Source organism: Rhinoraja longicauda, chromosome 21 (assembly GCF_053455715.1).
Source record: "Rhinoraja longicauda isolate Sanriku21f chromosome 21, sRhiLon1.1, whole genome shotgun sequence".
Classification (NCBI taxonomy): domain Eukaryota; kingdom Metazoa; phylum Chordata; class Chondrichthyes; order Rajiformes; family Arhynchobatidae; genus Rhinoraja; species Rhinoraja longicauda.
The window spans coordinates 799488-821675 of NC_135973.1; the positions used below are offsets into that span (position 1 = coordinate 799488).

A 22188-nucleotide genomic window follows, 5' to 3' on the forward strand; every position below is an offset into this window, starting at 1 on the left:
GGTCACGGGGAGAACGTACAAACTGCGTACAGACGGCGCCCATAGTCAGGATCGAACCCGGGTCTCCGGCGCTGCATTCACGGTAAGGCAGCAACTCTACCGCTGCGCCACCGTGCTGTGCACCATGGATGGGCTGAATGGCCCAATTCTGCTCCTATCACATGAATTTATGAAATACTTTCACCAGAACAGTTTAAAATGTGACACTTCCTCGGATCCAGCGGAAATCCAAGATGTCAGTCAGTGGGTGACTCGTGATTGTCAGTCTGACCACCTGTGATTCAGGCTTTGACCTCACAGATGGCAACATGTTGGACCCAACACTGCGTTCAACCCAATCTACACCAACGACAGCCTCTGTCCCATCACAAAGCCCCTGGTCAGGAATCCCCAGCAATCTAGAGTGCTCCGTTATTGAATATAATGCAGCCCACAGCAAGATTAACGTGGACAATGCAGCACAGAATGCCACAGGAGATCCTTCTACCATGGGGCTATCAAACTGTACAACCCCTCCCCCTTCTGTCCTGGGGTAGACTGTGAATGGGACTGGGGACTGGGGACTGTCTCCCCCCACAACACTCTGTCTCTGTCTCTGTCTCCCCCCACAACACTCTGTCTCTGTCTCTGTCTCTGTCTCTGTCTCTGTCTCCCCCCACAACACTCTGTCTCTGTCTCTGTCTCTGTCTCTGTCTCCCCCCACAACACTCTGTCTCTGTCTCTGTCTCCCCCCACAACACTCTGTCTCGAGTGGAACACAACAAAGCAGTGTGACAGGTTCTTGCGGCACTTACCCAACCAGCAAGGCTGAGCAGGAGTAAAGTGCAGCCACATAGTGAGCAGGTGAGTGGGAACCACAGGTGATGTCTCCCAGCCTGGACGTTATGGCCGCAGGCAATAATTCCGTGCCAGTTAAGAATGGGATTGAGAGAGGAGTGATTTTCAGGACATTACTGTTGGCATCAATCACCTTCAGCGATGCCTCGCGAACCCCTGTCTGAGCTGAGATGAATATTCTCCTTCCTGAAGAAATTGGAAACTGGTTTTTAATTTATACTGGACCATCTGTCAAACCAACTCATCTTCTGTCAAGCCCAACATGCTGTTGGCCCATTGCATGTGGCGCAGTTAGCAAATAACTGAAGGGTCTCGCCCCGAAACGTCACCTATCCATGTTCTCCACAGATGCTGCCTGACCCGCTGAGTTACTCCAGCAATCTGTGTCCAGCTATTAATTCTGTTGGGTCCAAATTCCATTCTGTTCATCTGTGAGTGACGTTCCTGCTGCTGCATTGCTCTGGCGCCGGGGATTACGCGTAGCCTGTGGCTGGTTTCATTACACATCGGATTATTAGTTTTAATGCCTTATATCTGCAGAGTAATTAACATTTAATCAAAAGCACCGTTGGTAATGAGGGCTGTGAAATAACCTCCTGCAAGCACGTCACTGGATGCAATGACTCTGACACCAGTCGGCGTGTGGTTGGGATGAGCCAGTGATGATTCAAGGCTCAACACGACCACTCTGAAACAAGTACAACGACTAGGGTGGGGGAGGGACGGAGAGAGAGGGGACGCGAGGGTTACTTGGTCACAGAGGTCAATGTTCACACCCCCGGGGGGGGTGAGGCACCCAAGCGAAATATCAGGTGCTGTTACTTTAGTTTACTTTTACTTTGCAGAGATACAGCGCAGAAACAGGCCCTTCGGCCCACCGAGTCCGTGCCGACCAGCGATCTCCGCACACTAACACTATCCTACACACACCAGGGACAATTTACAATTTTACTGAAGCCAATTAACCTACAAACCTGTGTGCCTTTGGAGTGTGGGAGGAAACCGGAGAAAACCCACGCGGGGAGAACGTACAAACTCCGTACAGACAACAGACAATAGACAATAGGTGCTGGAGTATGCCATTCGGCCCTTCGAGCCAGCACCGCCATTCACCGTGATCATGGCTGATCACTCTCAATCAGTACCCCGTTCCTGCCTTCTCCCCATACCCCCTGACTCCGCTATCCTTAAGAGCTCTATCTAACTCTCTCTTGAATGCATTCAGAGAATTGGCCTCCACTGCCTTCTGAGGCAGAGAATTCTACAGATTCACAACTCTCTGACTGAAAAAGTTTTTCCTCGTCTCAGTTCTAAATGGCCTACCCCTTATTCTTAAACTGTGGCCCCTGGTTCTGGACTCCCCCAACATTGGGAACATGTTTCCTGCCTCTAACGTGTCCAATCCCTTAATAATCTTATATGTTTCTATAAGATCCCCTCTCATCCAACACCCATGGTGATTATGGAACCCGGGTGTCTGGCACCGTGAGGCAGCAGCTCTACCCGCTGCACCAGCGTGCCGTGCTGTTATACTGTGATGAGAGGAGGAGAGATCAGTCCACAGTCACTCACCCGGCCCTCAGTCACACGTCGTTGGACAACCTCCTCCTTGTCTCCACCTGGACACTATTCCTCTCAGGTGGAGTTGCTCATCAGATGTTTGGGGATGTGGTTCGTGGATGTGTGTAGCAAGGAACTGCAGATGCTGGTTTAAACCGAAGATAGACACAAAGTGCTGGAGTAACTCAACGGGTCAGGCAGCATCTCTGGAGAGAAAGAATGGGTGACGTTTTGGGTCGAGACCCTTCTTCAGACAGAATCTCCTGCACATTATTTTATCAGTCTGAAGAAGGGTCTTGACTCGAAACGTCACCCATTCCATCTCTCCACAGATGCTGCCTGACCCACTGAGTTACTCCAGCACTCTGTGAAACGTCCCCTATCCATGTTCTCCACAGATGCTGCCTGACCCGCTGAGTTGCTCCGGCATTTTGTGTCTGTCTTTGGTTGGTGGATGTACCACGACCGCCACTGTGGCCAGTCTGGACTGACCTGCCATGGTCGTGGTCACCATGTTCTAGTACATGTGCAAGTGTTGGGAGCATTGAGATGTCCCTCTGGTTCCACACAGAAGTTGGCGTTGCTCGTCATTGCTTCTGATTATAAATCCAGGCAGTTTCACTCTGATTGTGATCATTAACATTTTTCATCAAATTCACAACGTTTCCATTGGAGATTTCTGTGCTGTAAACACCGCAATTAACAAAGGAATGTTTCAAACCATCCTTCTGATAGTTGAACAAAACCACAACACTGTGTAATGATCCCATCTCCAATGTGAAGGTTTATTGTGTATCGGCCAGTCCAACAGTTGCATGCGATCCACTGACATGGTGTGGTGGGGGGGGGGGGGGGGGTGAGGGTGGGGGGGGTTGATGGGGTGGGGATGAGGTGGTGGGAGGTGAGGGGGTGAGGGTGAGGGTGGGGGGGTGAGGGGGTGGGGGGGTGGGGCGGTGGGGGGTGAGGGGGTGGGTGTGAGGGGGTGGGGGATTGGGGGGTGAGGGGGTGGGGGATGAGGGGATGGGGGGTGGGGGGAGTGGGGGGGGTGGGTGGGGTGAGGGTGAGGTTGGGGGGGGGTGAGGGGGTGGGGTGACGGTGAGAGTGGGGGGGGTGAGGGGGTGGGGGGGTGGGGCAGTGGGGCGGTGGGGGGTGAGGGGGTGAGGGTGGTGGGAGGTGAGGGGGTGGGGTGAGGGTGGGGTGATGAGGGTGGGGGGGTTGATGGGGTGGGGATGAGGTGTTGGGGGGTGAGGGGGTGAGGGTGAGGGTGGGGGGGTGAGGGGGTGGGGGGGGTGGGGCGGTGGGAGGTGAGTGGGTGAGGGTGGTGGGAGGTGAGGGGGTGGGGTGAGGGTGGGGGGGTGAGGGTGGGGGGGTTGATGGGGTGGGGATGAGGTGGTGGGAGGTGAGGGGGTGAGGGTGAGGGTGGGGGGGTGAGGTGGTGGGGGGGTGGGGCGGTGGGGGGTGAGGGGGTGAGGGGGTGGGTGTGAGGGGGTGGGGGATGGGGGGTGAGGGGATGGGGGGTGGGGGGTGGGGGGAGTGGGGGGGTGGGTGGGGTGAGGGGGGGTTTGGGGGGTGGGGGGGTGAGGGGATGGGGGGTGGGGGGATGGGGGGTGGGGGGTGGGGGGAGGTGGGTGGGGTGAGGGTGAGGTTGGGTGGGGTGAGGGGGGGGTTTGGGGGGTGGGGGGGTGAGGGGATGGGGGGTGGGGGGATGGGGGGTGGGGGGTGGGGGGAGGTGGGTGGGGGGAGTGGGGGGTTGGGTGGGGTGAGGGGGGGGGGTTGGGGGGTGGGGGGGTGAGGGGGTAGGGGGTGGTGGGGTGGACCTGATACATGGATGGTGATGAGCTGATGAGTGTTGTGGGGTGGAGCATGGCAGTCTCCCCACAGGGACATCTGACTGAAGCCGGTTGGCGTTTTGTGCATCAAAGCTCGTCCTTTATTTCTGCATCAGTGCGGTCTGATCCGTGACGGAGTTTCTGCAGGAAGACCAGCGTTGGAATTGGGTTATAATGGCCACGTGTACTGCCTGTGTCCCAGCAGCACACACATGTAGTCACGCCACACACACATGTACAACACGTGTGAGCGGCATAGAGAAACACCCCAGGGTGTACAATGCTGAAGTTGCTCCATGCAGACACTTGAAGTGTTAAAGTTACAGAGAAAAAGTGCAAGGTCTGCATTCAGGTAGGTCGGAAGATCGGGACCACACCCGAGTTTATGGAAGTAGCGTGATAATAGTGCAGTCCAATACGAAGCTGCCCCTCAGGCTGGGGGTGGGGTTGGGGGGTTCAGACTGGGGCTGGGGGTGGGGGTTCAGGCTGCGTGTGGGGTGGGGGGTTCAGGCTGGGGGTGGGGTGGTGTGGGTGAGGGGTTCAGGGTGGGGGGGGGTTCAGGCTGGGGGTGGGGGTGTGGGGTTCAGGCTGGGGGTGGGGTGGAGGATGGGGGATGGGTGAGGGGTTCAGGGTGGGGGGGTTCAGGCTGGGGGTGGGGGTGTGGGGATTCATGCTCCTGTACCTCTGCCTGAGGGGCGCGGGGAGGGGGTGATAACTGGGGTGACACATGTTTATTTAATGCTCTATCACTCTGCACCATCCTGTCAGATACCGGCATGGATCAGACGGCCACGGATCGCCAGCCACCTGAGCTCAATCCCCACAATCTTCAACCCAGCCAAGCATTACATTAAAAAAAGCAGATTTGTTCAAATATGTGGCGCGCTGTTAAAAAGCCCATTGCCTCCTAGGTTGGGAAAGTAACATATGAACATTCTTTTCCAAAATAAAACTGTCTGGATCAGTCTGAAGAAGGGTCCTGACCCGAAACATCACCTATCCATGTTCTCCACAGATGCTGCCTGACCCACTGAGTTACTCCAGCACTCTGTGAAACGTCACCTATCCATGTTCTCCACAGATGCTGCCTGACCCACTGAGTTACTCCAGCACTCTGTGAAACGTCACCTATCCATGTTCTCCACAGATGCTGCCTGACCCGCTGAGTTACTCCAGCACTCTGTGAAACGTCACCTATCCATGTTCTCCACAGATGCTGCCTGACCCGCTGAGTTACTCCAGAACTCTGTGGCTGTCTTTGGCTGGACACGTACCTTCATTTCTTCTTCTTTGTCCAGAAACTGAGACCAGGCTTGCAGAGTGTGGGCTGCCGTGTAGTGCAGAATCTGTGAACACAGATGAGGGGAGTCAGTGAGGACCACATGGCTGACATTGCCAATGGACGTGCCGCTTGGTCTACACACCTTTCTCTCCCTGTCGGCAGGGAAATACTTCACACTGGGGAACTGCTCCACGATGACAGAGTCCACTGTGTTTGCTGTGATGTCTATCTTAGCAATCACAAGACTGGCCACCGCCGCGTACTTTGTCCCAAGCTGTTCCCAGAGAGAAAGAATGTCCTTGCATCGCTCAGACCATGGAGCACCTACAAAGCAGAGGATTGGGCTGTTACTCAACACCATACAAAGGCTCAATAGACAAGACCCGGAACTCGAGACTCAAGAAACCAGAGTCAAGACTCAAGACTCAAGAGTCAAGAGTCAAGAGTCCAGAGTCAAGAGTCAAGAGGTGTAGGAAGGAACTGCAGGTGCTGGTTTGAATCGAAGATAGACACAAAATGCTGGAGGAACCCAGCGAGTAACTCTGAGTAACTGTTGGAGTAACTCTGAAGAAGGGTCTCGACCCGAAAAGTCAACCGTTGCTTCTCTCCAGAGATGCTGCCTGTCCCGCTGAGTTACTCCAGCATTTTGTGTCCGTCTTCGAGACTCCAGACTGAAGAGTGTTTATTTGTCGTGCTGGTGTATCACCGCCCCGCGCCCCACGTGACCTCACCCAGCCAGCGGCCACGTGCTCCCGCTCCACCAATGGTGGCCGCCCAGGCCGGGAGGCGGGTTGCTACGCAAGCTCCGTTAGGCGAACACACTCGGGTGCGCAACCCGTCTCCCGGCCCGGTCGGCCGCCATTAGTGGAGCGGGAGCACGTGGCCGCTAGCTGGGTGAGGTCACGTGGGGCGCGGGGCGGTGACGCCACCCTTTGTCCCGTATTTGGGAGTGAGGAAGTTGGCAACCCCATCAGTACATGGCGCCTGTTGTACACTGTCTCGGTGTACAATGCCTGTACAACACTCCCATGCACTTGTACTGAACTATCAGTGTGTTTCGGGATAGGAACATTTCTACGGAACTGTACACATAAAAGGAATCTCACCGCACCTTGGCATCAAAGTACCAGGGGGCACAAATATATGCCCGGCAATTTACAGAAGATGGAACAGTTTTCAAAAGCTTTGATGAACATGGAGATAATACTAAATGAGAGCAGGGTTTGTGGAGATGGTGGAACTTACAAAACAGCACAAGAACATCCTTGGTTGCGTTAAACACAACTTCTTCAAAGTTCCTTCCCACCAGGACCTTGACAGGATGCGTGTTCCAGTCGTCCGGCAGCTCTTCACTGGGCTGTTGTGGCTGTTTACAGAGTGGCCATGTTATCACAGGTGGACCTCTCGTCCAACAGCCAGATACCCTTCCCACAGCGCCTGCTCTCCACTTACCACCCGCCCCACACCCTTGTAGAGATGCCACCTCCATGTCTGGGTTAGAGAGGTACGGCATGGAAACAGGCCCTTCGGCCCACTGAGTCCATGCTGACCAGCGATCATTCGTCCACACTAGTTCTATGTGATCCCAACTTTCCCATCCACTCCCTACACACCAGGGGCAATTTACAGAAGCCAATTAATGTATAAACGTGATGGGGAAGAAGCCAGAGCACCCGGAGAAAACCCACGCGGTCCCAGTGAGAACGTGCCAGGCAGAAGAGGGCTCTGCCCGAGCCGGCCGCCTGCCCCTTTTCCGGGGTCACGTCCGTCCGTGTCCGGGTGGGGTTAGAGAGGGACCACCCTCTGTCTACGGGTATCCTGGGGGATGTCGTGGACCCCTGGGCACCGCGGGGGGGGGGGGGGCATCCTGGACAAGGAGTGTAACAGAGTTGGACAGGAGTTTACTGTTTGTCGTGTGTTATGTGGTGGGTTACGTTTTGTTTTATTGTATTGGAAATATTATTTTTAATAATTGAAAAAAAAATTGAGATAAAAATATAAAAAAATAAAACCCAGTGGCCGTGTTGTGTGTTGAGAGTGAGTGTGTGTGTGTGTGTGTGTGGTGTGGTGTGTTGAGTGTGTGTGTGTGTGTGTGTGTGTGTGTGTGTGTGTGTGTGTGTGTGCGCGCGGTGTGGTGTGTTGAGTGTGAGTGTGTGTGGTGTGGTGTGTTGAGTGTGTGTGTGTGTGTGTGTGTGTGTGTGTGTGTGTGTGGTGTGGTGTGTTGAGTGTGAGTGTGTGTGGTGTGGTGTGGTGAGTGTGTGTGGTGTGGTGTGTTGAGTGTGTGTGTGTGTGTGTGTGTGTGTGTGTGTGTGTGTGTGTGTGTGCGCGGTGTGGTGTGTTGAGTGTGAGTGTGTGTGGTGTGGTGTGTTGAGTGTGTGTGTGTGTGTGTGTGTGTGTGTGTGTGTGTGTGTGTGTGTGTGTGTGTGTGTGTGTGTGTGGTGTGGTGTGTTGAGTGTGAGTGTGTGTGTGTGTGGTGTGGTGTGTTGAGTGTGTGTGTGTGTGTGTGTGCGCGGTGTGGTGTGTGTGTGTGTGTGTGCGCGGTGTGGTGAGTGTGTGTGTGTGTGCGCGGTGTGGTGTGTTGAGTGTGAGTGTGTGTGGTGTGTTGAGTGTGTGTGTGTGTGTGTGTGTGTGTGTGTGGTGTGGTGTGTTGAGTGTGAGTGTGTGTGTGTGTGTGTGTGTGGTGTGGTGTGTTGAGTGTGTGTGTGTGTGTGTGTGTGTGTGTGTGTGTGTGTGTGGTGTGGTGTGTTGAGTGTGAGTGTGTGTGTGTGTGTGTGTGTGTGTGTGTGCGCGGTGTGGTGAGTGTGTGTGGGCTACCAGTGGGTGTGTGCTCATTGAGTGTGAGTGTGTGTGTGAGAGGTGTGGTGTGTTGAGTGTGAGTGTGTGTGTGTGTGAGTGCGAGTGTGAGTGTGTGTGCACGGGCTACCAGTGGGTGTGTGCTCATTGTGTGTGTGTGTGCGTGCAGTGTGTTGTGTTGAGTGTGTGTGTGTGTGCGCGGTGTGTTGAGTGTGTGTTGAGTGTGTGTTGAGTGTGTGTGTGCACGGTGTGTTGAGTGTGTGTGGGTGTGGGTGTGTGCGCGGTGTGTTGAGTGTGTGAGTGCATGGGCTACCTTGGCCTTGCCGTTGAGGTAGGTTCGGCAGAAGTCGGCCACAGCCGGGGCAGTGACCGTGTGTCTCTGCATCCTGTACGTCACCGACTCCGTGATGTTGATCATTCTCACGGCCGGGACGTCCAGGTCCCGGATCTGGAAAAACTCTCGGATTCGCCCGTTCCGATTCTCATCGGAGTCGACCAAAATAAAGATGATCTGTGGAGTTCAATGAGAGAGAGAGATTGGCATCAGCACCACCGCCAACGGAGCAGAGCGCGGCAAACGCACACGGCAAACGCACGCGGCAAACGCACGCGGCAAACGCACGCGGCAAAGGCACGCGGCAAACGGGGAGCGTGGCAAAGGCACACGGCAAACGCACACGGCAAAGGCACACGGCAAATGGGGAGCGTGGCAAACGCACACGGCAAACGCACACGGCAAATGGGGACCGTGGAAAACGCACACGGCAAACGCACACGCGGCAAACGCAGAGTGTGGCAAAGGCACACAGCAAAAGCACACGGCAACACACGCGGCAAATGCACACACGGCAAACGCACGTGGCAAACGCACACGGCAAACGCACAGTGTGGTAAACGCACAACACAGACCAGCTGACCCTCACCACCCCCTTCCCCCCCCCATGGCCAACCCGTGACCAGCTGACCCTCACGACATCTTTCATCTGACAAGACATGGGGTGGCCACATAGTTGAGCCAAGCCCGCTCCAATGTGCTGTAACTCCATTACACATCCAACAGGCGGATTACTGTTTGATCTACACAAATATAATCACCCCGTCAAATTATACAACGACTCTGTGTGATGGGCCGGGTGGAATGGTTCCAGCTTTGCGTGAGAGAGAGAGAGAGAGAGAGAGAGCGCAGCCTGCGCTGACACACGAACGCTGTGTGATGGCCTGGCCAAGCTGGCCATCCACGAGTCACGGCGCCAGGCTCTGCCCGAGCCGGCCGCCTGCCCCTATTCCGGGGTTACGTTGGTGCCCGGGTGGGGTTAGAGAGGGACCACATGCTGTCCACGAGCACCCTGGGGGATTCTGGGACCGCTGGGCACCGCGAGGGGTGGAATGTATCCTCAATAAGGACGTGCAGGGGGTATAGGGAGAAGGCAGGTACAGGTTACTGAGCTGGATGATCAGCCATGATCATATTGAATGGCGGTGCAGGCTCGAAGGGCCGAATGGCCTACTCCTGCACCTATTTTCTATGTTTCTATGTGCTATAGTTGTATGATAGTTTACTTGGTCGACTTGCAATGCTGCCATTGTGGTGCCGGGCTTGTTTAGAATAATTCAGTCTTGCACATATTACAGTAAACAGGTGAATAAATTATATTTGGAGTTTGTAGCGTCTGTGATAGGATTGTGGATGTGACCTCTCCAGCTTTGACTGGGACCAAGTTGAAGAGAGATTGAATGAAGAAGCATTGGGTTGCAAGATCCATCTCACTCCGAGATCAGAAGCAAATGGGCGATCCACATGAAACAGATGCGGATTGTACAGTGGTGATAAGATGCAAATGGCAGGCGGGGACAGAAACCAGGCTGACGTTGCAACATCCTCATCAAAGGTTCATGTTCAAAGCAGCCACCGTGCTGTGACACTGGACACAGTGAGAAGCATAAAGTGCTTATTTAATGTCTTCACTGATTTAATTTTGTGGACTTCAGTAGCAGCTGAATTATATTACTCCTAATGTTAGACGTTCGTAATTGAGCATAAACACTCCGAATTATTTTGTTTACAAGTTCTGCTCCATATTTTACATTAGATGTGTAATAATAACAGAGTCTGTTGCGCAGAGTAGGAGAATCGAGGACCAGAGGACTTAGGTTCAAGGTGAAGGGGTAAAGATTTAATAGGAATCTGAGGGGTAACTTTTTCACACAAAGGGCGGTGGGTGTATGGAACGAGCTGCCAGAGGAGGTAGTTGAAGCTGGGACTATCCCATCGTTTAAGAAACTGTTAGACAGGTACATGGATAGGACAGGTTTGGATATGGACCAAGCGCGGGCAGGTGGGACTAGTGTAGCTGGGACATTTTTGGCCGGTGTGGGCAAGTTGGGCCGAAGGGCCTGTTTCCACACTGTATCACTCTGTGACTCTATGAAGGTGCCTGTTTCCACACTGTGTCACTCTGTGACTCTATGAAGGGCCTGTTTCCACACTGTATCACTCTGTGACTCTATGAAGGGCCTGTTTCCACACTGTATCACTCTGTGACTCTATGAAGGGCCTGTTTCCACACTGTGTCACTCTGTGACTCTATGAAGGGCCTGTTTCCACACTGTGTCACTCTGTGACTCTAGGTTAAATCACAAGTTTGGAGATTAAAAGTGAAAAAGTGCAGTTAAAACTAAATGTCAAGAAATGCACACTGAAATGAAGCCTATTTGTTACTTGATTGTGGTGGAGCAGCTTTAGATGTGAGCTGGAGATGCACTAATTGATTTGAAGGTGGTGGCAGTGAGGCTGACCTGGCCTTTGAAGTGAGCAGCAGTTGTGTGAAAGGCCTCGTACATCGCATCAAACTGCTGCACAGCTTTGCCAGTGAAGAGCAGCAGGTGGCTGTCGATGCCTACATCAAATGTCCTCCTCGAGCTCTGCAGAATAGAGGAAGCAAATACAAATATAAAGCACGGAAACACATCAAATTATTAAAGCATTGCACAGGCTAGATGCAGGAAACATGTCCCCGATGTTGGGGGAGTCCAGAACCAGGGGCCACAGTTTAAGAATAAGGGGTCGGCCATTTCGGACTGAGATGAGGAAAAACTTTTTCACCCAGAGAGTTGTGAATCTGTGGAATTCTCTGCCAAAGAAGGCAGTGGAGGCCAATTCACTGGATGTTTTCAACAGAGAGTTAGATTTAGCTCTTAGGGCTGATGGAATCAAGGGGTATGGAGAGAAAGCAGGAATGGGGTACTGATTGTGGATGATCAGCCACGATCATATTGAATGCTGGTGCCAGCTCGAAGGGCCGAGTGGCCTCCTCCTGCACCTATTGTCTACGTTTCTATGTTTCTATGCAAATTAATTTCTCACATTTGAATACCTTGGAAACAAAGATGGTTTTAAAATTTTACTTTACAGAAAGAATTTAAGTTAGTTTTATTTAAGAATTCCACTTCAAATTGAACAATATGAACCCTAGTAATGCCACAGTGGGCAATGTAACGAGTGGGGCATGAATCTCACTTCATTCATTTCTACTCAGAGGGACTGTGCAGTAACTCAAAATAATAGAGTGTAGCGTTCTGAATTCGGTGATATGACCTCTGGCTGTGACTGAAAAGCAGAGGTGCTGGCTGGGTGGTCACTTGACCATCGAGAGGCTGACCATACGACACACACCCAGGTCTGATCACTCTGTGGTGAGCCTGCCTCCACTGGGGGGGTCTTGTGTAACAATACCCAGTGACGTTGAGGTACACAACTGAAGATGTGTCTGAATGGTACCAACATCACCTAGTGGTCACCCCCAAGAACAACACCATGCAAAGCAATTGTACTGCAAACCTTCAGGGACTGTAACAGCCCGTCCCACTAATCAATCTGACATCTCTGAGACCCCTCCTCAAACTAACCATTAAACTCTTGTCTGATTAACGTAATAGAAGAAATAACTTGAAACTGTTAATGTAGCGTAATAAAGCATTACCACGTGATTGTATTCTGTGACTGACTGCAGTGCGTTGACTTTGATGAATTTAACAAGAGGGTTTTTCTGCATTCCATGTCCGTCAGCAGGCGGGTAATCAATGCGTCGTTCTTCAAACTACAACCAAGCAGAAACGTGGAGCCGTTACAGATACATAGATACATAGACAATAGGTGCAGGAGGAGGCCATTCAGCCCTTCGAGCCTGTACGCACCGCCATTCACCATGATCATGGCTGATCATCCACAATCAGTACCCCATTCCTGCCTTCTCCCCATATCCCTTGATTCCGCTAGCCCCTAGAGCTCTATCTAACTCTCTTTTGAAAGCATTCAGTGAATCGGCCTCCACTGCCTTCTGAGGCAGAGAATTCCACAGATTCACAACTCTCTGGGTGGGGTGTGGTGGGGTGGGGTGGGATGGGACTTTATTAGTCACATGTACCGAGGTACAGTGTACAGTGAAGTACGAGTATCACTATACATAAGCATCTCAGATACGGGACCAGTGTGTTGCAGTGGTACACTGAGACAGCACATAGTCCAGTGTAGCCCACAACACAGACGGCTGTGGAGGCCACAAGGCAGTGGATATATTTAAGGCAGTGATAGATAGATTGTTGATTAGTGCGGGTGTCAGGGGTTATGGGGAGAAGGCAGGAGAATGGGGTTAGGAGGGAGAGATAGATCAACCATGATTGGAGTAGACGTGATAAGCCAAATGGCCTAATTCTACTCCGATCACAATAAACAATTGGTGCAGGAGCAGGAGTAGGCCACAATATGATACGTTTTACTCTACAAATTGAGAGGGAGAAGGGAAAATCGGAAGTGTCAGTATTACAGTATAGCAAAGGGGATTACAGAGGCAGGAGGCAGGAGCTGGCCAGATTTGACTGGAAGGAGGCCCTAGCAGGGACGACGGTGGAACAGCAATGGCAAGTATTCCTGGGAATAATGCAGAAGTTGCAGGATCAATTTATCCCAAAGAGGAGGAAAGATTCTAATGGGAGTAAGAGGCAACTGTGGCTGACGAGGGAAGTCAAGGACAGCATAAAAATAAAAGAGAAGTATATCACAGCAAAGAATTGTGGGAAGCCAAAGGATTGGGATTCTTTTAAAGAGCAACAGAAGATATCAATATCAATTATAGACCAGTTAGTCTGACATCAGTGGTGGGGAAGATGCTGGAGTCAATTATAAAAGACGAAATTGCGGAGCATTTGGATAGTAGTAACAGGATCGGTCCGAGTCAACATGGATTTACGAAGGGGAAATCGTGCTTGACTAATCTTCTGGAATTCTTTGAGGATGTAACTAGGAAAATTGACAGGGGAGAGCCAGTGGATGTGGTGTACCTTGACTTTCAGAAAGCCTTCGACAAGGTCGCACATAGGAGATTAGTGGGCAAAATTAGTGGGCATGTTGTGCTGTTACTTGCGAGCGAAGCTCCAAGGCAAACTCCTTGTATATACACATACTTGGCTAATAAAATGTGTTTATTTATGCAATTCAAGTCTACTCCGCCATTGAATCATGGCTGATCTATCTCTCCGTCCAAACCCCATTCTCCTGCCTTCTCCCCATAACCCCCGACACCCGTACTAGTCGAGAATCTATCCATCTCTGCCACAAATATATCCACTGACTTGGCCTCCACAGCCGCCTGTTGTACAAGTGCCAGTGATCTTTTACACAATCACATAGCTCTTCAGTAACATCACACGATTGCACTGATTGTGGACATTGGGAGTGTAACTACTGTGGGTCAGGCAGCATCTGTGGAGAACCCTACCTTGCGGAACAGTGCGACCGTGTCCCTGGTGATGTTGTACTTGGCAAAATGCTCCACTTTGTCCGTGACACCAAACGGCAGATCGGGGATATCTTTGGCAGCTTCATAGAATGTCTGTGTGTCACCACCTTGCAGGTCCTGATTGGAAGTTATTTAATAATACTTTATAAATAATAAGCTCATAACATTGAAAAAAAATTATAATACAGAATTTATTTGTGAAACTAGAAGGGTGCAGTCCATACAATCTTCAAAATAGTTGCATAGAAAACCCAGGCACTAATGTTGTTACCGGTATAAACAACGTTGTGGTATTAGCAGTGATTGCCATTAGAATTGAACTACATGAAGTATATGAAGGGTTTTGATCCTGGATGCTCCAGGTCACATCTACTTTATACACACACAAAACTGGAGCAACTCAGCGAGACAGGCAGCATTTCAGGTCGAGACCCTTCGCCTGACTAGCCTGAAGAAGGGTCTCGACCCGAAACATCACCCATTCCTTCTCTCCAGAGATGCTGCCTGTCCCACTGAGTTACTCCAGCGTCTATCTGTTGTCTACACCAGCACCTGCAGTTCCTTCCTGCACACATTGCATTGTATTTTGTTATTCTTCCTGTCACCTGTAGAGGTGAGTCTCTCTATCTCAGTGTTAAGGCACAAAGTTTAGAGTAGTTTAGTTTAGAGATACAGCGTGGAAACAGGCCCTTCGGCCCACTGAGTCCATGCCAACCAGCGATCCCCGCACATTAACACTATCCTACCCACTCCAGGGACAATTTACACTTACACCAAGCCAATGAACCTACAAACCTGCACGTCTTTGGAGTGTGGGAGGAAACTGAAACTCCTGGAGAAAACCCATGCAGGTCACGGGGAGAACGTGCAAACTCCGTACAGACAGCACCTGAAGTCGGGATGGAACCCGGGTCTCCGGCGCTGCATTGGCTGTAAGGCAGCAGCACTACCCACCGCACCACCGTGCACAGGGTTTTGATTAAATAATCCGTTTATAAGCAATTTGAATAATGTTAATTTAAAAATATCGTGATGGAGTTCAGTTAAAAACGATGTTAATGTTCCTTAAAAATATTTGAAACAAGTTTTTAAATGTTGTGATTAAAGTCTGATTCATGTAGAACAAAGTGGCTGTTTCAATGAGCTGCCCCATCCCAATCACACCCTTGCCCATACCTTCTCATTAATACATCGGGCAGTGTTGCTTTATTGTATATCATGACTTTGAATCTCAGTTCCTCTTACTAACCCCGTTTTAATTGCTATTTCACGCTGCTCTTTGTGTTTCCCTGGGACCATCTGTTGTTCTCAGTTTCCACACACAATTACCTCCTTGTGAACAGAGATTATTCTGAGTTTTTGCCTCTTCAATATTTCCCATAAGATGCCCCAGTTTCCACAATCTCCCGGCCTCCTCCATCTTTAACAGCCCGACACACAGCGTCCTCAAGTACCCTCATCCCAAATAGAAACGAAGATATGCAGTGCTGGTTAATACACAAAAGGAGACACTGTGCTGGAGTAACTCAGCGGGTCAGGCAGCGTCTGTGGAGAACATGGATAGGTGACGTTTCACAGAGTGCTGGAGTAACTCAGCGGGTCAGGCAGCATCTGTGGAGAACATGGATAGGTGACATTGGTGAGGAAGTTGGCAACCCTATGCGTGGGTCTCCACACGGATGGGAAAGACCCACGGGCCAAACATGGCCAAATGGGATCAGTGTGGATGGGGATTGTGGGTCGGCATGCACGAGTTGGCCAGTTTCTGAGCTGTGACCATGGCTGGGAATGTGACCGCTGTTTTAGTGAGTGTTTCGCAATACACCGGCCATACGATGATTCATTACAGACTCTGGCACAAAGTACAGCAGGTGGCTCAATGCCCCAACACCATGAAACACGGCTGGCTGCCACTACCTTGAAGAATCCGATGACCACCACATCTCCCGAGTCCGTGAAGCTGTCGAGGTGAGCCAGGCTGGTCAGGGGATCGGCACTCACCCCTGTCCTCCTCTTTAACCACGTCACGATGGAAGAGTCTGTCCTTACTCCTGGAAGAAAGCACTTAGAACCTTGGACTGGGGAGGGACAGCATGGAAACAGGCCCTTCAGCCCAGCGAACAACAATCACCACTGACCACTGAACCTTGGACTGGGGAGGGACAGCATGGAAACAGGCCCTTCAGCCCAGCGAACAACAATCACCAAGACCACTGAACCTTGGACTGGGGAGGGACAGCATGGAAACAGGCCCTTCAGCCCAGCGATCACCATGACCACCAATCACCATGACCACCAATCACCATGACTACTGAACCTCGGACTGGGGAGGGACAGCATGGAAAGAGGCCCTTCAGCCCAGCGAACACCAATCACCACTGACCACTGAACCTTGGACTGGGGAGGGACAGCATGGAAACAGGCCCTTCGGCCCACCGACCAACAATTCACTGGTTCTATCCAACACTCTTGGGACAATTTACAATTTACAGCAGCCAATTAACCTACAAACATGTCTGTCTTTGGGATTCACAAGTTCACAAGTTAGAGGAGTAGAATTAGGCCATTCGGCCCACTGAGTCTACTACTACCCACACTACTGTAAGAGATTGTTCAGTATTACATTGTGGAGCATCACTGCATTAAACAGGATCAATAAATCTGACAACCTTCCTCCCAATTCATAAACTTGATTGAGTTCAAAAATCAATATTATTAAACCCTGCTTTAAATGTCAATGTGAATTACTGTAAACAGAGTTAGATAATTGTGTACGGTTATAAATCCTTTTAACATATTCAAACATATTTCATGAATGAATGTAAACGTGACGTGTGTGTCGTGTGTAGTATGTTCAGGGAGGCCGTGTTACATGCACTGAATGCATGATCTGGCGTGTCATGTGCACACGCATCCTCCAAACATTCACAGCAGGAAACAAAGTCTCTCAGAGTCATTTACACAGGCACATGGATCTGCTGGGAATGGAGTGATGTGGCTCACGTCAGGCAAGGGGACGAGATTAGATTGCCATCATGTTCAACACGGACTTTGTGGGCAGAAGGGCCTGTTGTTGTGTGCTCTGTACCATGGGCTATGTTCTCTGCTGATCAGGCAGCATCTGTGGAGGGAAACGTCACCTCTCCATGTTCTCCACAGATGCTGCCTGACCCGCTGAGTTACTCCAGCACTCTGTGTGTGACTATTCTACTGAGCGTACGTTCTGAAGATGTATCTGTGCACTTGGTCAGATGTTGAGGTTGACATTATACTTCCTCAGGGAGTGAGCAGGGTTGTAGTTTGACAGCGAGTGTTGTTTGGCAAACACTGCAGGAATGGGAGTGATGGTGTTGGTGAGGCAGTGCGTACAGTGTTGGTGAGGCAGTGCGTACAGTGTTGGTGAGGCAGTGTGTACAGTGTTGGTGAGGCAGTGTGTACAGTGTTGGTGAGGCAGTGTGTACAGTGTTGGTGAGGCAGTGTGTACAGTGTTGGTGAGGCAGTGTGTACAGTGTTGGTGAGGCAGTGTGTACAGTGTTGGTGAGGCAGTGTGTACAGTGTTGGTGAGGCAGTGTGTACAGTGTTGGTGAGGCAGTGCATACAGTGTTGGTGAGGCAGTGTGTACAGTGTTGGTGAGGCAGTGTGTACAGTGTTGGTGAGGCAGTGTGTACAGTGTTGGTGAGGCAGTGTGTACAGTGTTGGTGAGGCAGTTGGTACAGTGTTGGTGAGGCAGTGCGTACAGTGTTGGTGAGGCAGTGCGTACAGTGTTGGTGAGGCAGTGCGTACAGTGTTGGTGAGGCAGTGCGTACAGTGTTGGTGAGGCAGTGCGTACAGTGTTGGTGAGGCAGTGGGTACAGTGTTGGTGAGGCAGTGCGTACAGTGTTGGTGAGGCAGTGCGTACAGTGTTGGTGAGGCAGTGCGTACAGTGTTGGTGAGGCAGTGCGTACAGTGTTGGTGAGGCAGTGCGTACAGTGTTGGTGAGGCAGTGCGTACAGTGTTGGTGAGGCAGTGCGTACAGTGTTGGTGAGGCAGTGCGTACAGTGTTGGTGAGGCAGTGCGTACAGTGTTGGTGAGGCAGTGGGGGTGACGGTGTGTGAGCGGGCGTGCGTTACGTGTTGGTGTGAGCAGGCGTGCGTTACGTGTTGGTGTGAGCGGGCGTGTGTTACGTGTTGGTGTGAGCGGGTGTGCGTTACGTGTCGTGTGAGCGGGCGTGAGCTACGTGTCGGTGTGGAGCACGCGTGGAGCTCCGTGTTGGTGTGGAGCACGCGTGGAGCTCCGTGTCGGTGTGGAGCACGCGTGGAGCTCCGTGTCGGTGTGGAGCTCCGTGTCGGTGCCAGCACTGACCTGTGCAGTTCTGTGGGCTGCTCCTGTCACCGTTCACAAAGTATTTCAGCGTGGGATAGTCGTGGACGTGGAACTCCTGGACAAGTTCCTTCTGTGTCGGGACGTCCACCTTGCCCAGCGCTGCGGCATTATTCTCCTTCTTCAGCTGTTCTGCCGCCGCCTCAAACTCAATCAGCAGCTCGTGTGAAGCCCCAGACAGTGGGGCATCTGTACAGTGAAGGAGCAATCAGCACTGCACAGGATGCTCTGTGGCTCCATTAACCTACGAACCCACACGCACACACACACACACACGCGCACACACACACGCACACACACACACACGCACACACACACACACACACGCGCACACACACACACACGCGCACACACACCCACACGTGCACACACACGCGCATGCACACACACATGCACACACCCACACGCGCATGCATGCACACGCACACACACGCACACACATACGCACACATACACGCACGTGCACACAGACACGCGCACACACACACACACGCACACACACACGTGCACACGGACGCGCTCACACACATATGCACATGCACACATGCACGTACACGCACAGACGCACGCACACACGCATGCATACCTGCATGCACGAACGCACGCGCACGCACACACGCACGCATGCACACATGCATGCGCACATGCACGCGCACACGCACGCGCACACACACATGGACGCCTTTGCAATGTGGGAGGAAACCAGAGAACCCGGAGAAATGCACGCGGTCACGGTGAGAACGTGCAAACTCCGTACGGATCCGTGGATCGTGTAGAAACATACAAAATTCTTAAGGGATTGGACACGTTAGAGGCAGGAAACATGTTCCCAATGTTGGGGGAGGCCAGAACCAGGGGCCACAGTTTAAGAATAAGGGGTCGGCCATTTAGAACTGAGATGAGGAGAAACTTTTTCAGTCAGAGAGTTGTGAATCTGTGGAATTCTCTGCCACAGAAGGCAGTGGAGGCCAGTTCTCTGAATGCATTCAAGAGAGAGGTAGATTTGGCTCTTTGGGCTAACGGAATCAAGGGATATGGGGAGAAGGCAGGAACGGGATACTGATTGTGGATGATCAGCCATGATCATATTGAATGGCGGTGTTTATTCACAAAATGCTGGAGTAACTCAGCAGGTCAGGCAGCATCTCGGGAGAGAAAGAATGGGTGACGTTTCGGGTCGAGACCCTTCTTCAGGGTGCTGGCTCGAAGGGCTGAATGGCCTCCTCCTGCAACTATTTTCGACTGTATGTTTTCTATGATTTCTATGTCAGGGTGGACCCAGGTCTGCGCTGTGAGGCAGCAGCTCTACCCGCTGCTCCACCGTGCTGCAGTGCGTGGTCCATTGGTCCATTGGTCCATTGGTCCATTGGTCCATTGGTCCATTGGTCCATTGGTCCATTGGTAGTGACACAGGCTGGAAGTCACGGATGTCACGCATCTGTTGTGCTGCCACAAAGAAGAGTTTCATTGTTTCGTTCAAGGACATTTGACAATGAGGCCCTCCTGCCTCCTGCCACACGCACACTGCCCTGGATACCAGTTACCAACACAACTACCTGCATCTGAAGAAGGGTCTCGACCAGAAACGTCACCCATTCCTTCGCTCCACAGATGCTGCCTGACCCGCTGAGTTACTCCAGCACTCTGTGTCTGTCTTCAGGTAGTGAGCAACCTCACCAGTGATACGACACTGCCACCTCCTGGCCCCACTGCAAACTGCACACACCCTTCCTGGACACAGAATCCAGCTCATACACAAACATAGATACACAGAAAACAGGTGCAGGAGGAGGCCATTCGGCCATTCGAGTCAGCACCGCCATTCATTGTGATCGTGGCTGATCATCCACAATCAGTAACCCGTGCCTGCCTTCTCCCCATACCCCGTGATTCCACTGGCCCCTAGATCTCTATCTAACTCTCCTCCGCTGCCCTCTGTGGCAGAGAATCCCACATATTCACAACTCCCCCTCTCCCCCTCTCTCTCCCCCTCTCCCCCTCTCCCCCTCTCTCTCCCCCTCTCTCTCCCCCTCTCTCTCCCTCTCTCCTCCTCTCCCTCTCTCCTCCTCTCTCTCCCTCTCTCTCCCTCTCTCTCCCTCTCTCTCCCTCTGGGTGAAAAAGTTCCTTCTCACCTCAGTTTTAAATGGCCTCCCCTTTATTCTTAGACTGTGGCCCCTGGTTCTGGACTCCCCCAACATTGAGAACATTTTTCCTGCATCTAGCTTGTCCAGTCCTTTTATAATTTTATACGTCTCTATAAGATCCCCTCTCATCCTTCTAAACTCCAGTGAATACAAGCCCAGTCTTTCCAATCTTTCCTCATATGACAGTCCCACCATCCCGGGGATTAACCTGGTGAACCTACGCTGCACTGCCTCAATTACAAGGATGTCCTTCCTCAAATTAGGAGACCAAAACTGCACACCATACTCCAGGTGCGGTCTCACCAGGGCCCTGTACAACTGCAGTAGGACCTCCTTGCTCCTATATTCAAATCCTCTCGTTATGAAGGTCAACATGCTGTTAGCTTTCTTCACTGCCTGCTGTACCTGCATGTTTACTTTCAGTGACTGGTGTACAAGGACCTGCACCCAGGTCTCGTTGCACTTCCCTTTTTCCTAATCTGGCACCAATAGACAACAGGTGCAGGAGGAGGCCATTCAGCCCTTCGAGCCAGCACCACCATTCAATGTGATCATGGCTGATCATTCACAATCAGTACCCCGATTCAGAGAGATGGTGGAGGCAGCCACAATACAACACCGCGCACACAACTGCTTAGACTCACCTGGTGAGGCAGCCACACCTGTACACCACACACACACAACTGCTTAGACTCACCTGGTGAGGCAGCCACACCTGTACACCACACACACTCTACACTTAGACTCACCTGGTGGAAGCCACACCTGTACATCACACACACTCTACACTTAGACTCACCTGGTGAGGCAGCCACACCTGTACATCACACACACTCTACACTTAGACTCACCTGGTGGAAGCCACACCTGTACATCACACACACACAGCAGCTTAGACTCACCTGGTGAGGCAACCACACCTGTACATCACACACACACACAGCAGATTAGACTCACCTGGTGAGGCAGCCACACCTGTACATCAGACACACACAGCAGCTTAGACTCACCTGGTGAGGCAGCCACACCTGTACATCACACACACACAGCAGCTTAGACTCACCTGGTGAGGCAGCCACACCTGTACATTACACACACTCTATCGTTAAACACACCTGGTGGAGGAAGCCACACCTGTACATCACACACACTCTACACTTAGACCTGCCTGGTGAGGCAACCACACCTGAACACCTCACACACTACACTTATACTCACCAGGTGAGTCTAACACTACACCACACTTAGAGTTACCTGGTGAGGCAGCCACACCTGAACACCTCACACATTACACTTATACTCACCAGGTGGAGGCAGCCAGGTGAGTCTAACACAACACCACACACTCTACACTTAGCTTCAGGCTGAATAAACTCACGGAATAGGAGCAGGAGGACGTTGTTTTCACTGAGTGCCTGGTCAAGGGTTTGTTTGGTGATCACGAGGATCCCTTGGTCATCTATGATCTTGTGTCGCGCTGCCTTCCCTGCCTTGCTGTCAGCTTGTGCCTTCTTGTCTTTGGGGCCAAGCTCAGCTCCGATGGTGGGTATGAGAGTGGGCAGCAGCAATACCAGCAGCGATAGCCTCAT

The 22188-nt window shown here is 51.7% G+C and overlaps 1 protein-coding gene across 1 annotated transcript; it reads right to left on the reverse strand.

The window, feature by feature from the left end:
• Positions 1 to 4313: 4313 nt before the first annotated feature.
• Positions 4314 to 22188, reverse strand: LOC144604192 (protein disulfide-isomerase-like). The gene is made up of 11 exons (XM_078418397.1): positions 21978 to 22188; positions 18438 to 18644; positions 16014 to 16147; positions 14076 to 14213; positions 12282 to 12398; positions 11098 to 11223; positions 8615 to 8812; positions 6754 to 6874; positions 5651 to 5832; positions 5501 to 5572; positions 4314 to 4367 (listed from the first exon to the last, which is right to left on the reverse strand). The coding sequence occupies exons 1-11, from the start codon at positions 22186 to 22188 to the stop codon at positions 4314 to 4316; spliced, it is 1560 nt and encodes a 519-aa protein (XP_078274523.1).

Bases quoted from the DNA above. Each gene is read 5' to 3' on its own strand.
- LOC144604192 (XM_078418397.1), bottom strand. From the start codon at position 22,188: ATGAGGCTATCGCTGCTGGTATTGCTGCTGCCCACTCTCATACCCACC. The intron at 18,645-21,977 runs GTGAGTTTATTC...TTCACTGTACAG, and splicing joins CGTCCTCCTGCTCCTATTCC to ATGCCCCACTGTCTGGGGCT. The intron at 8,813-11,097 runs GTCAGCCTCACT...TGAACTCCACAG, and splicing joins CTGCTCACTTCAAAGGCCAG to ATCATCTTTATTTTGGTCGA.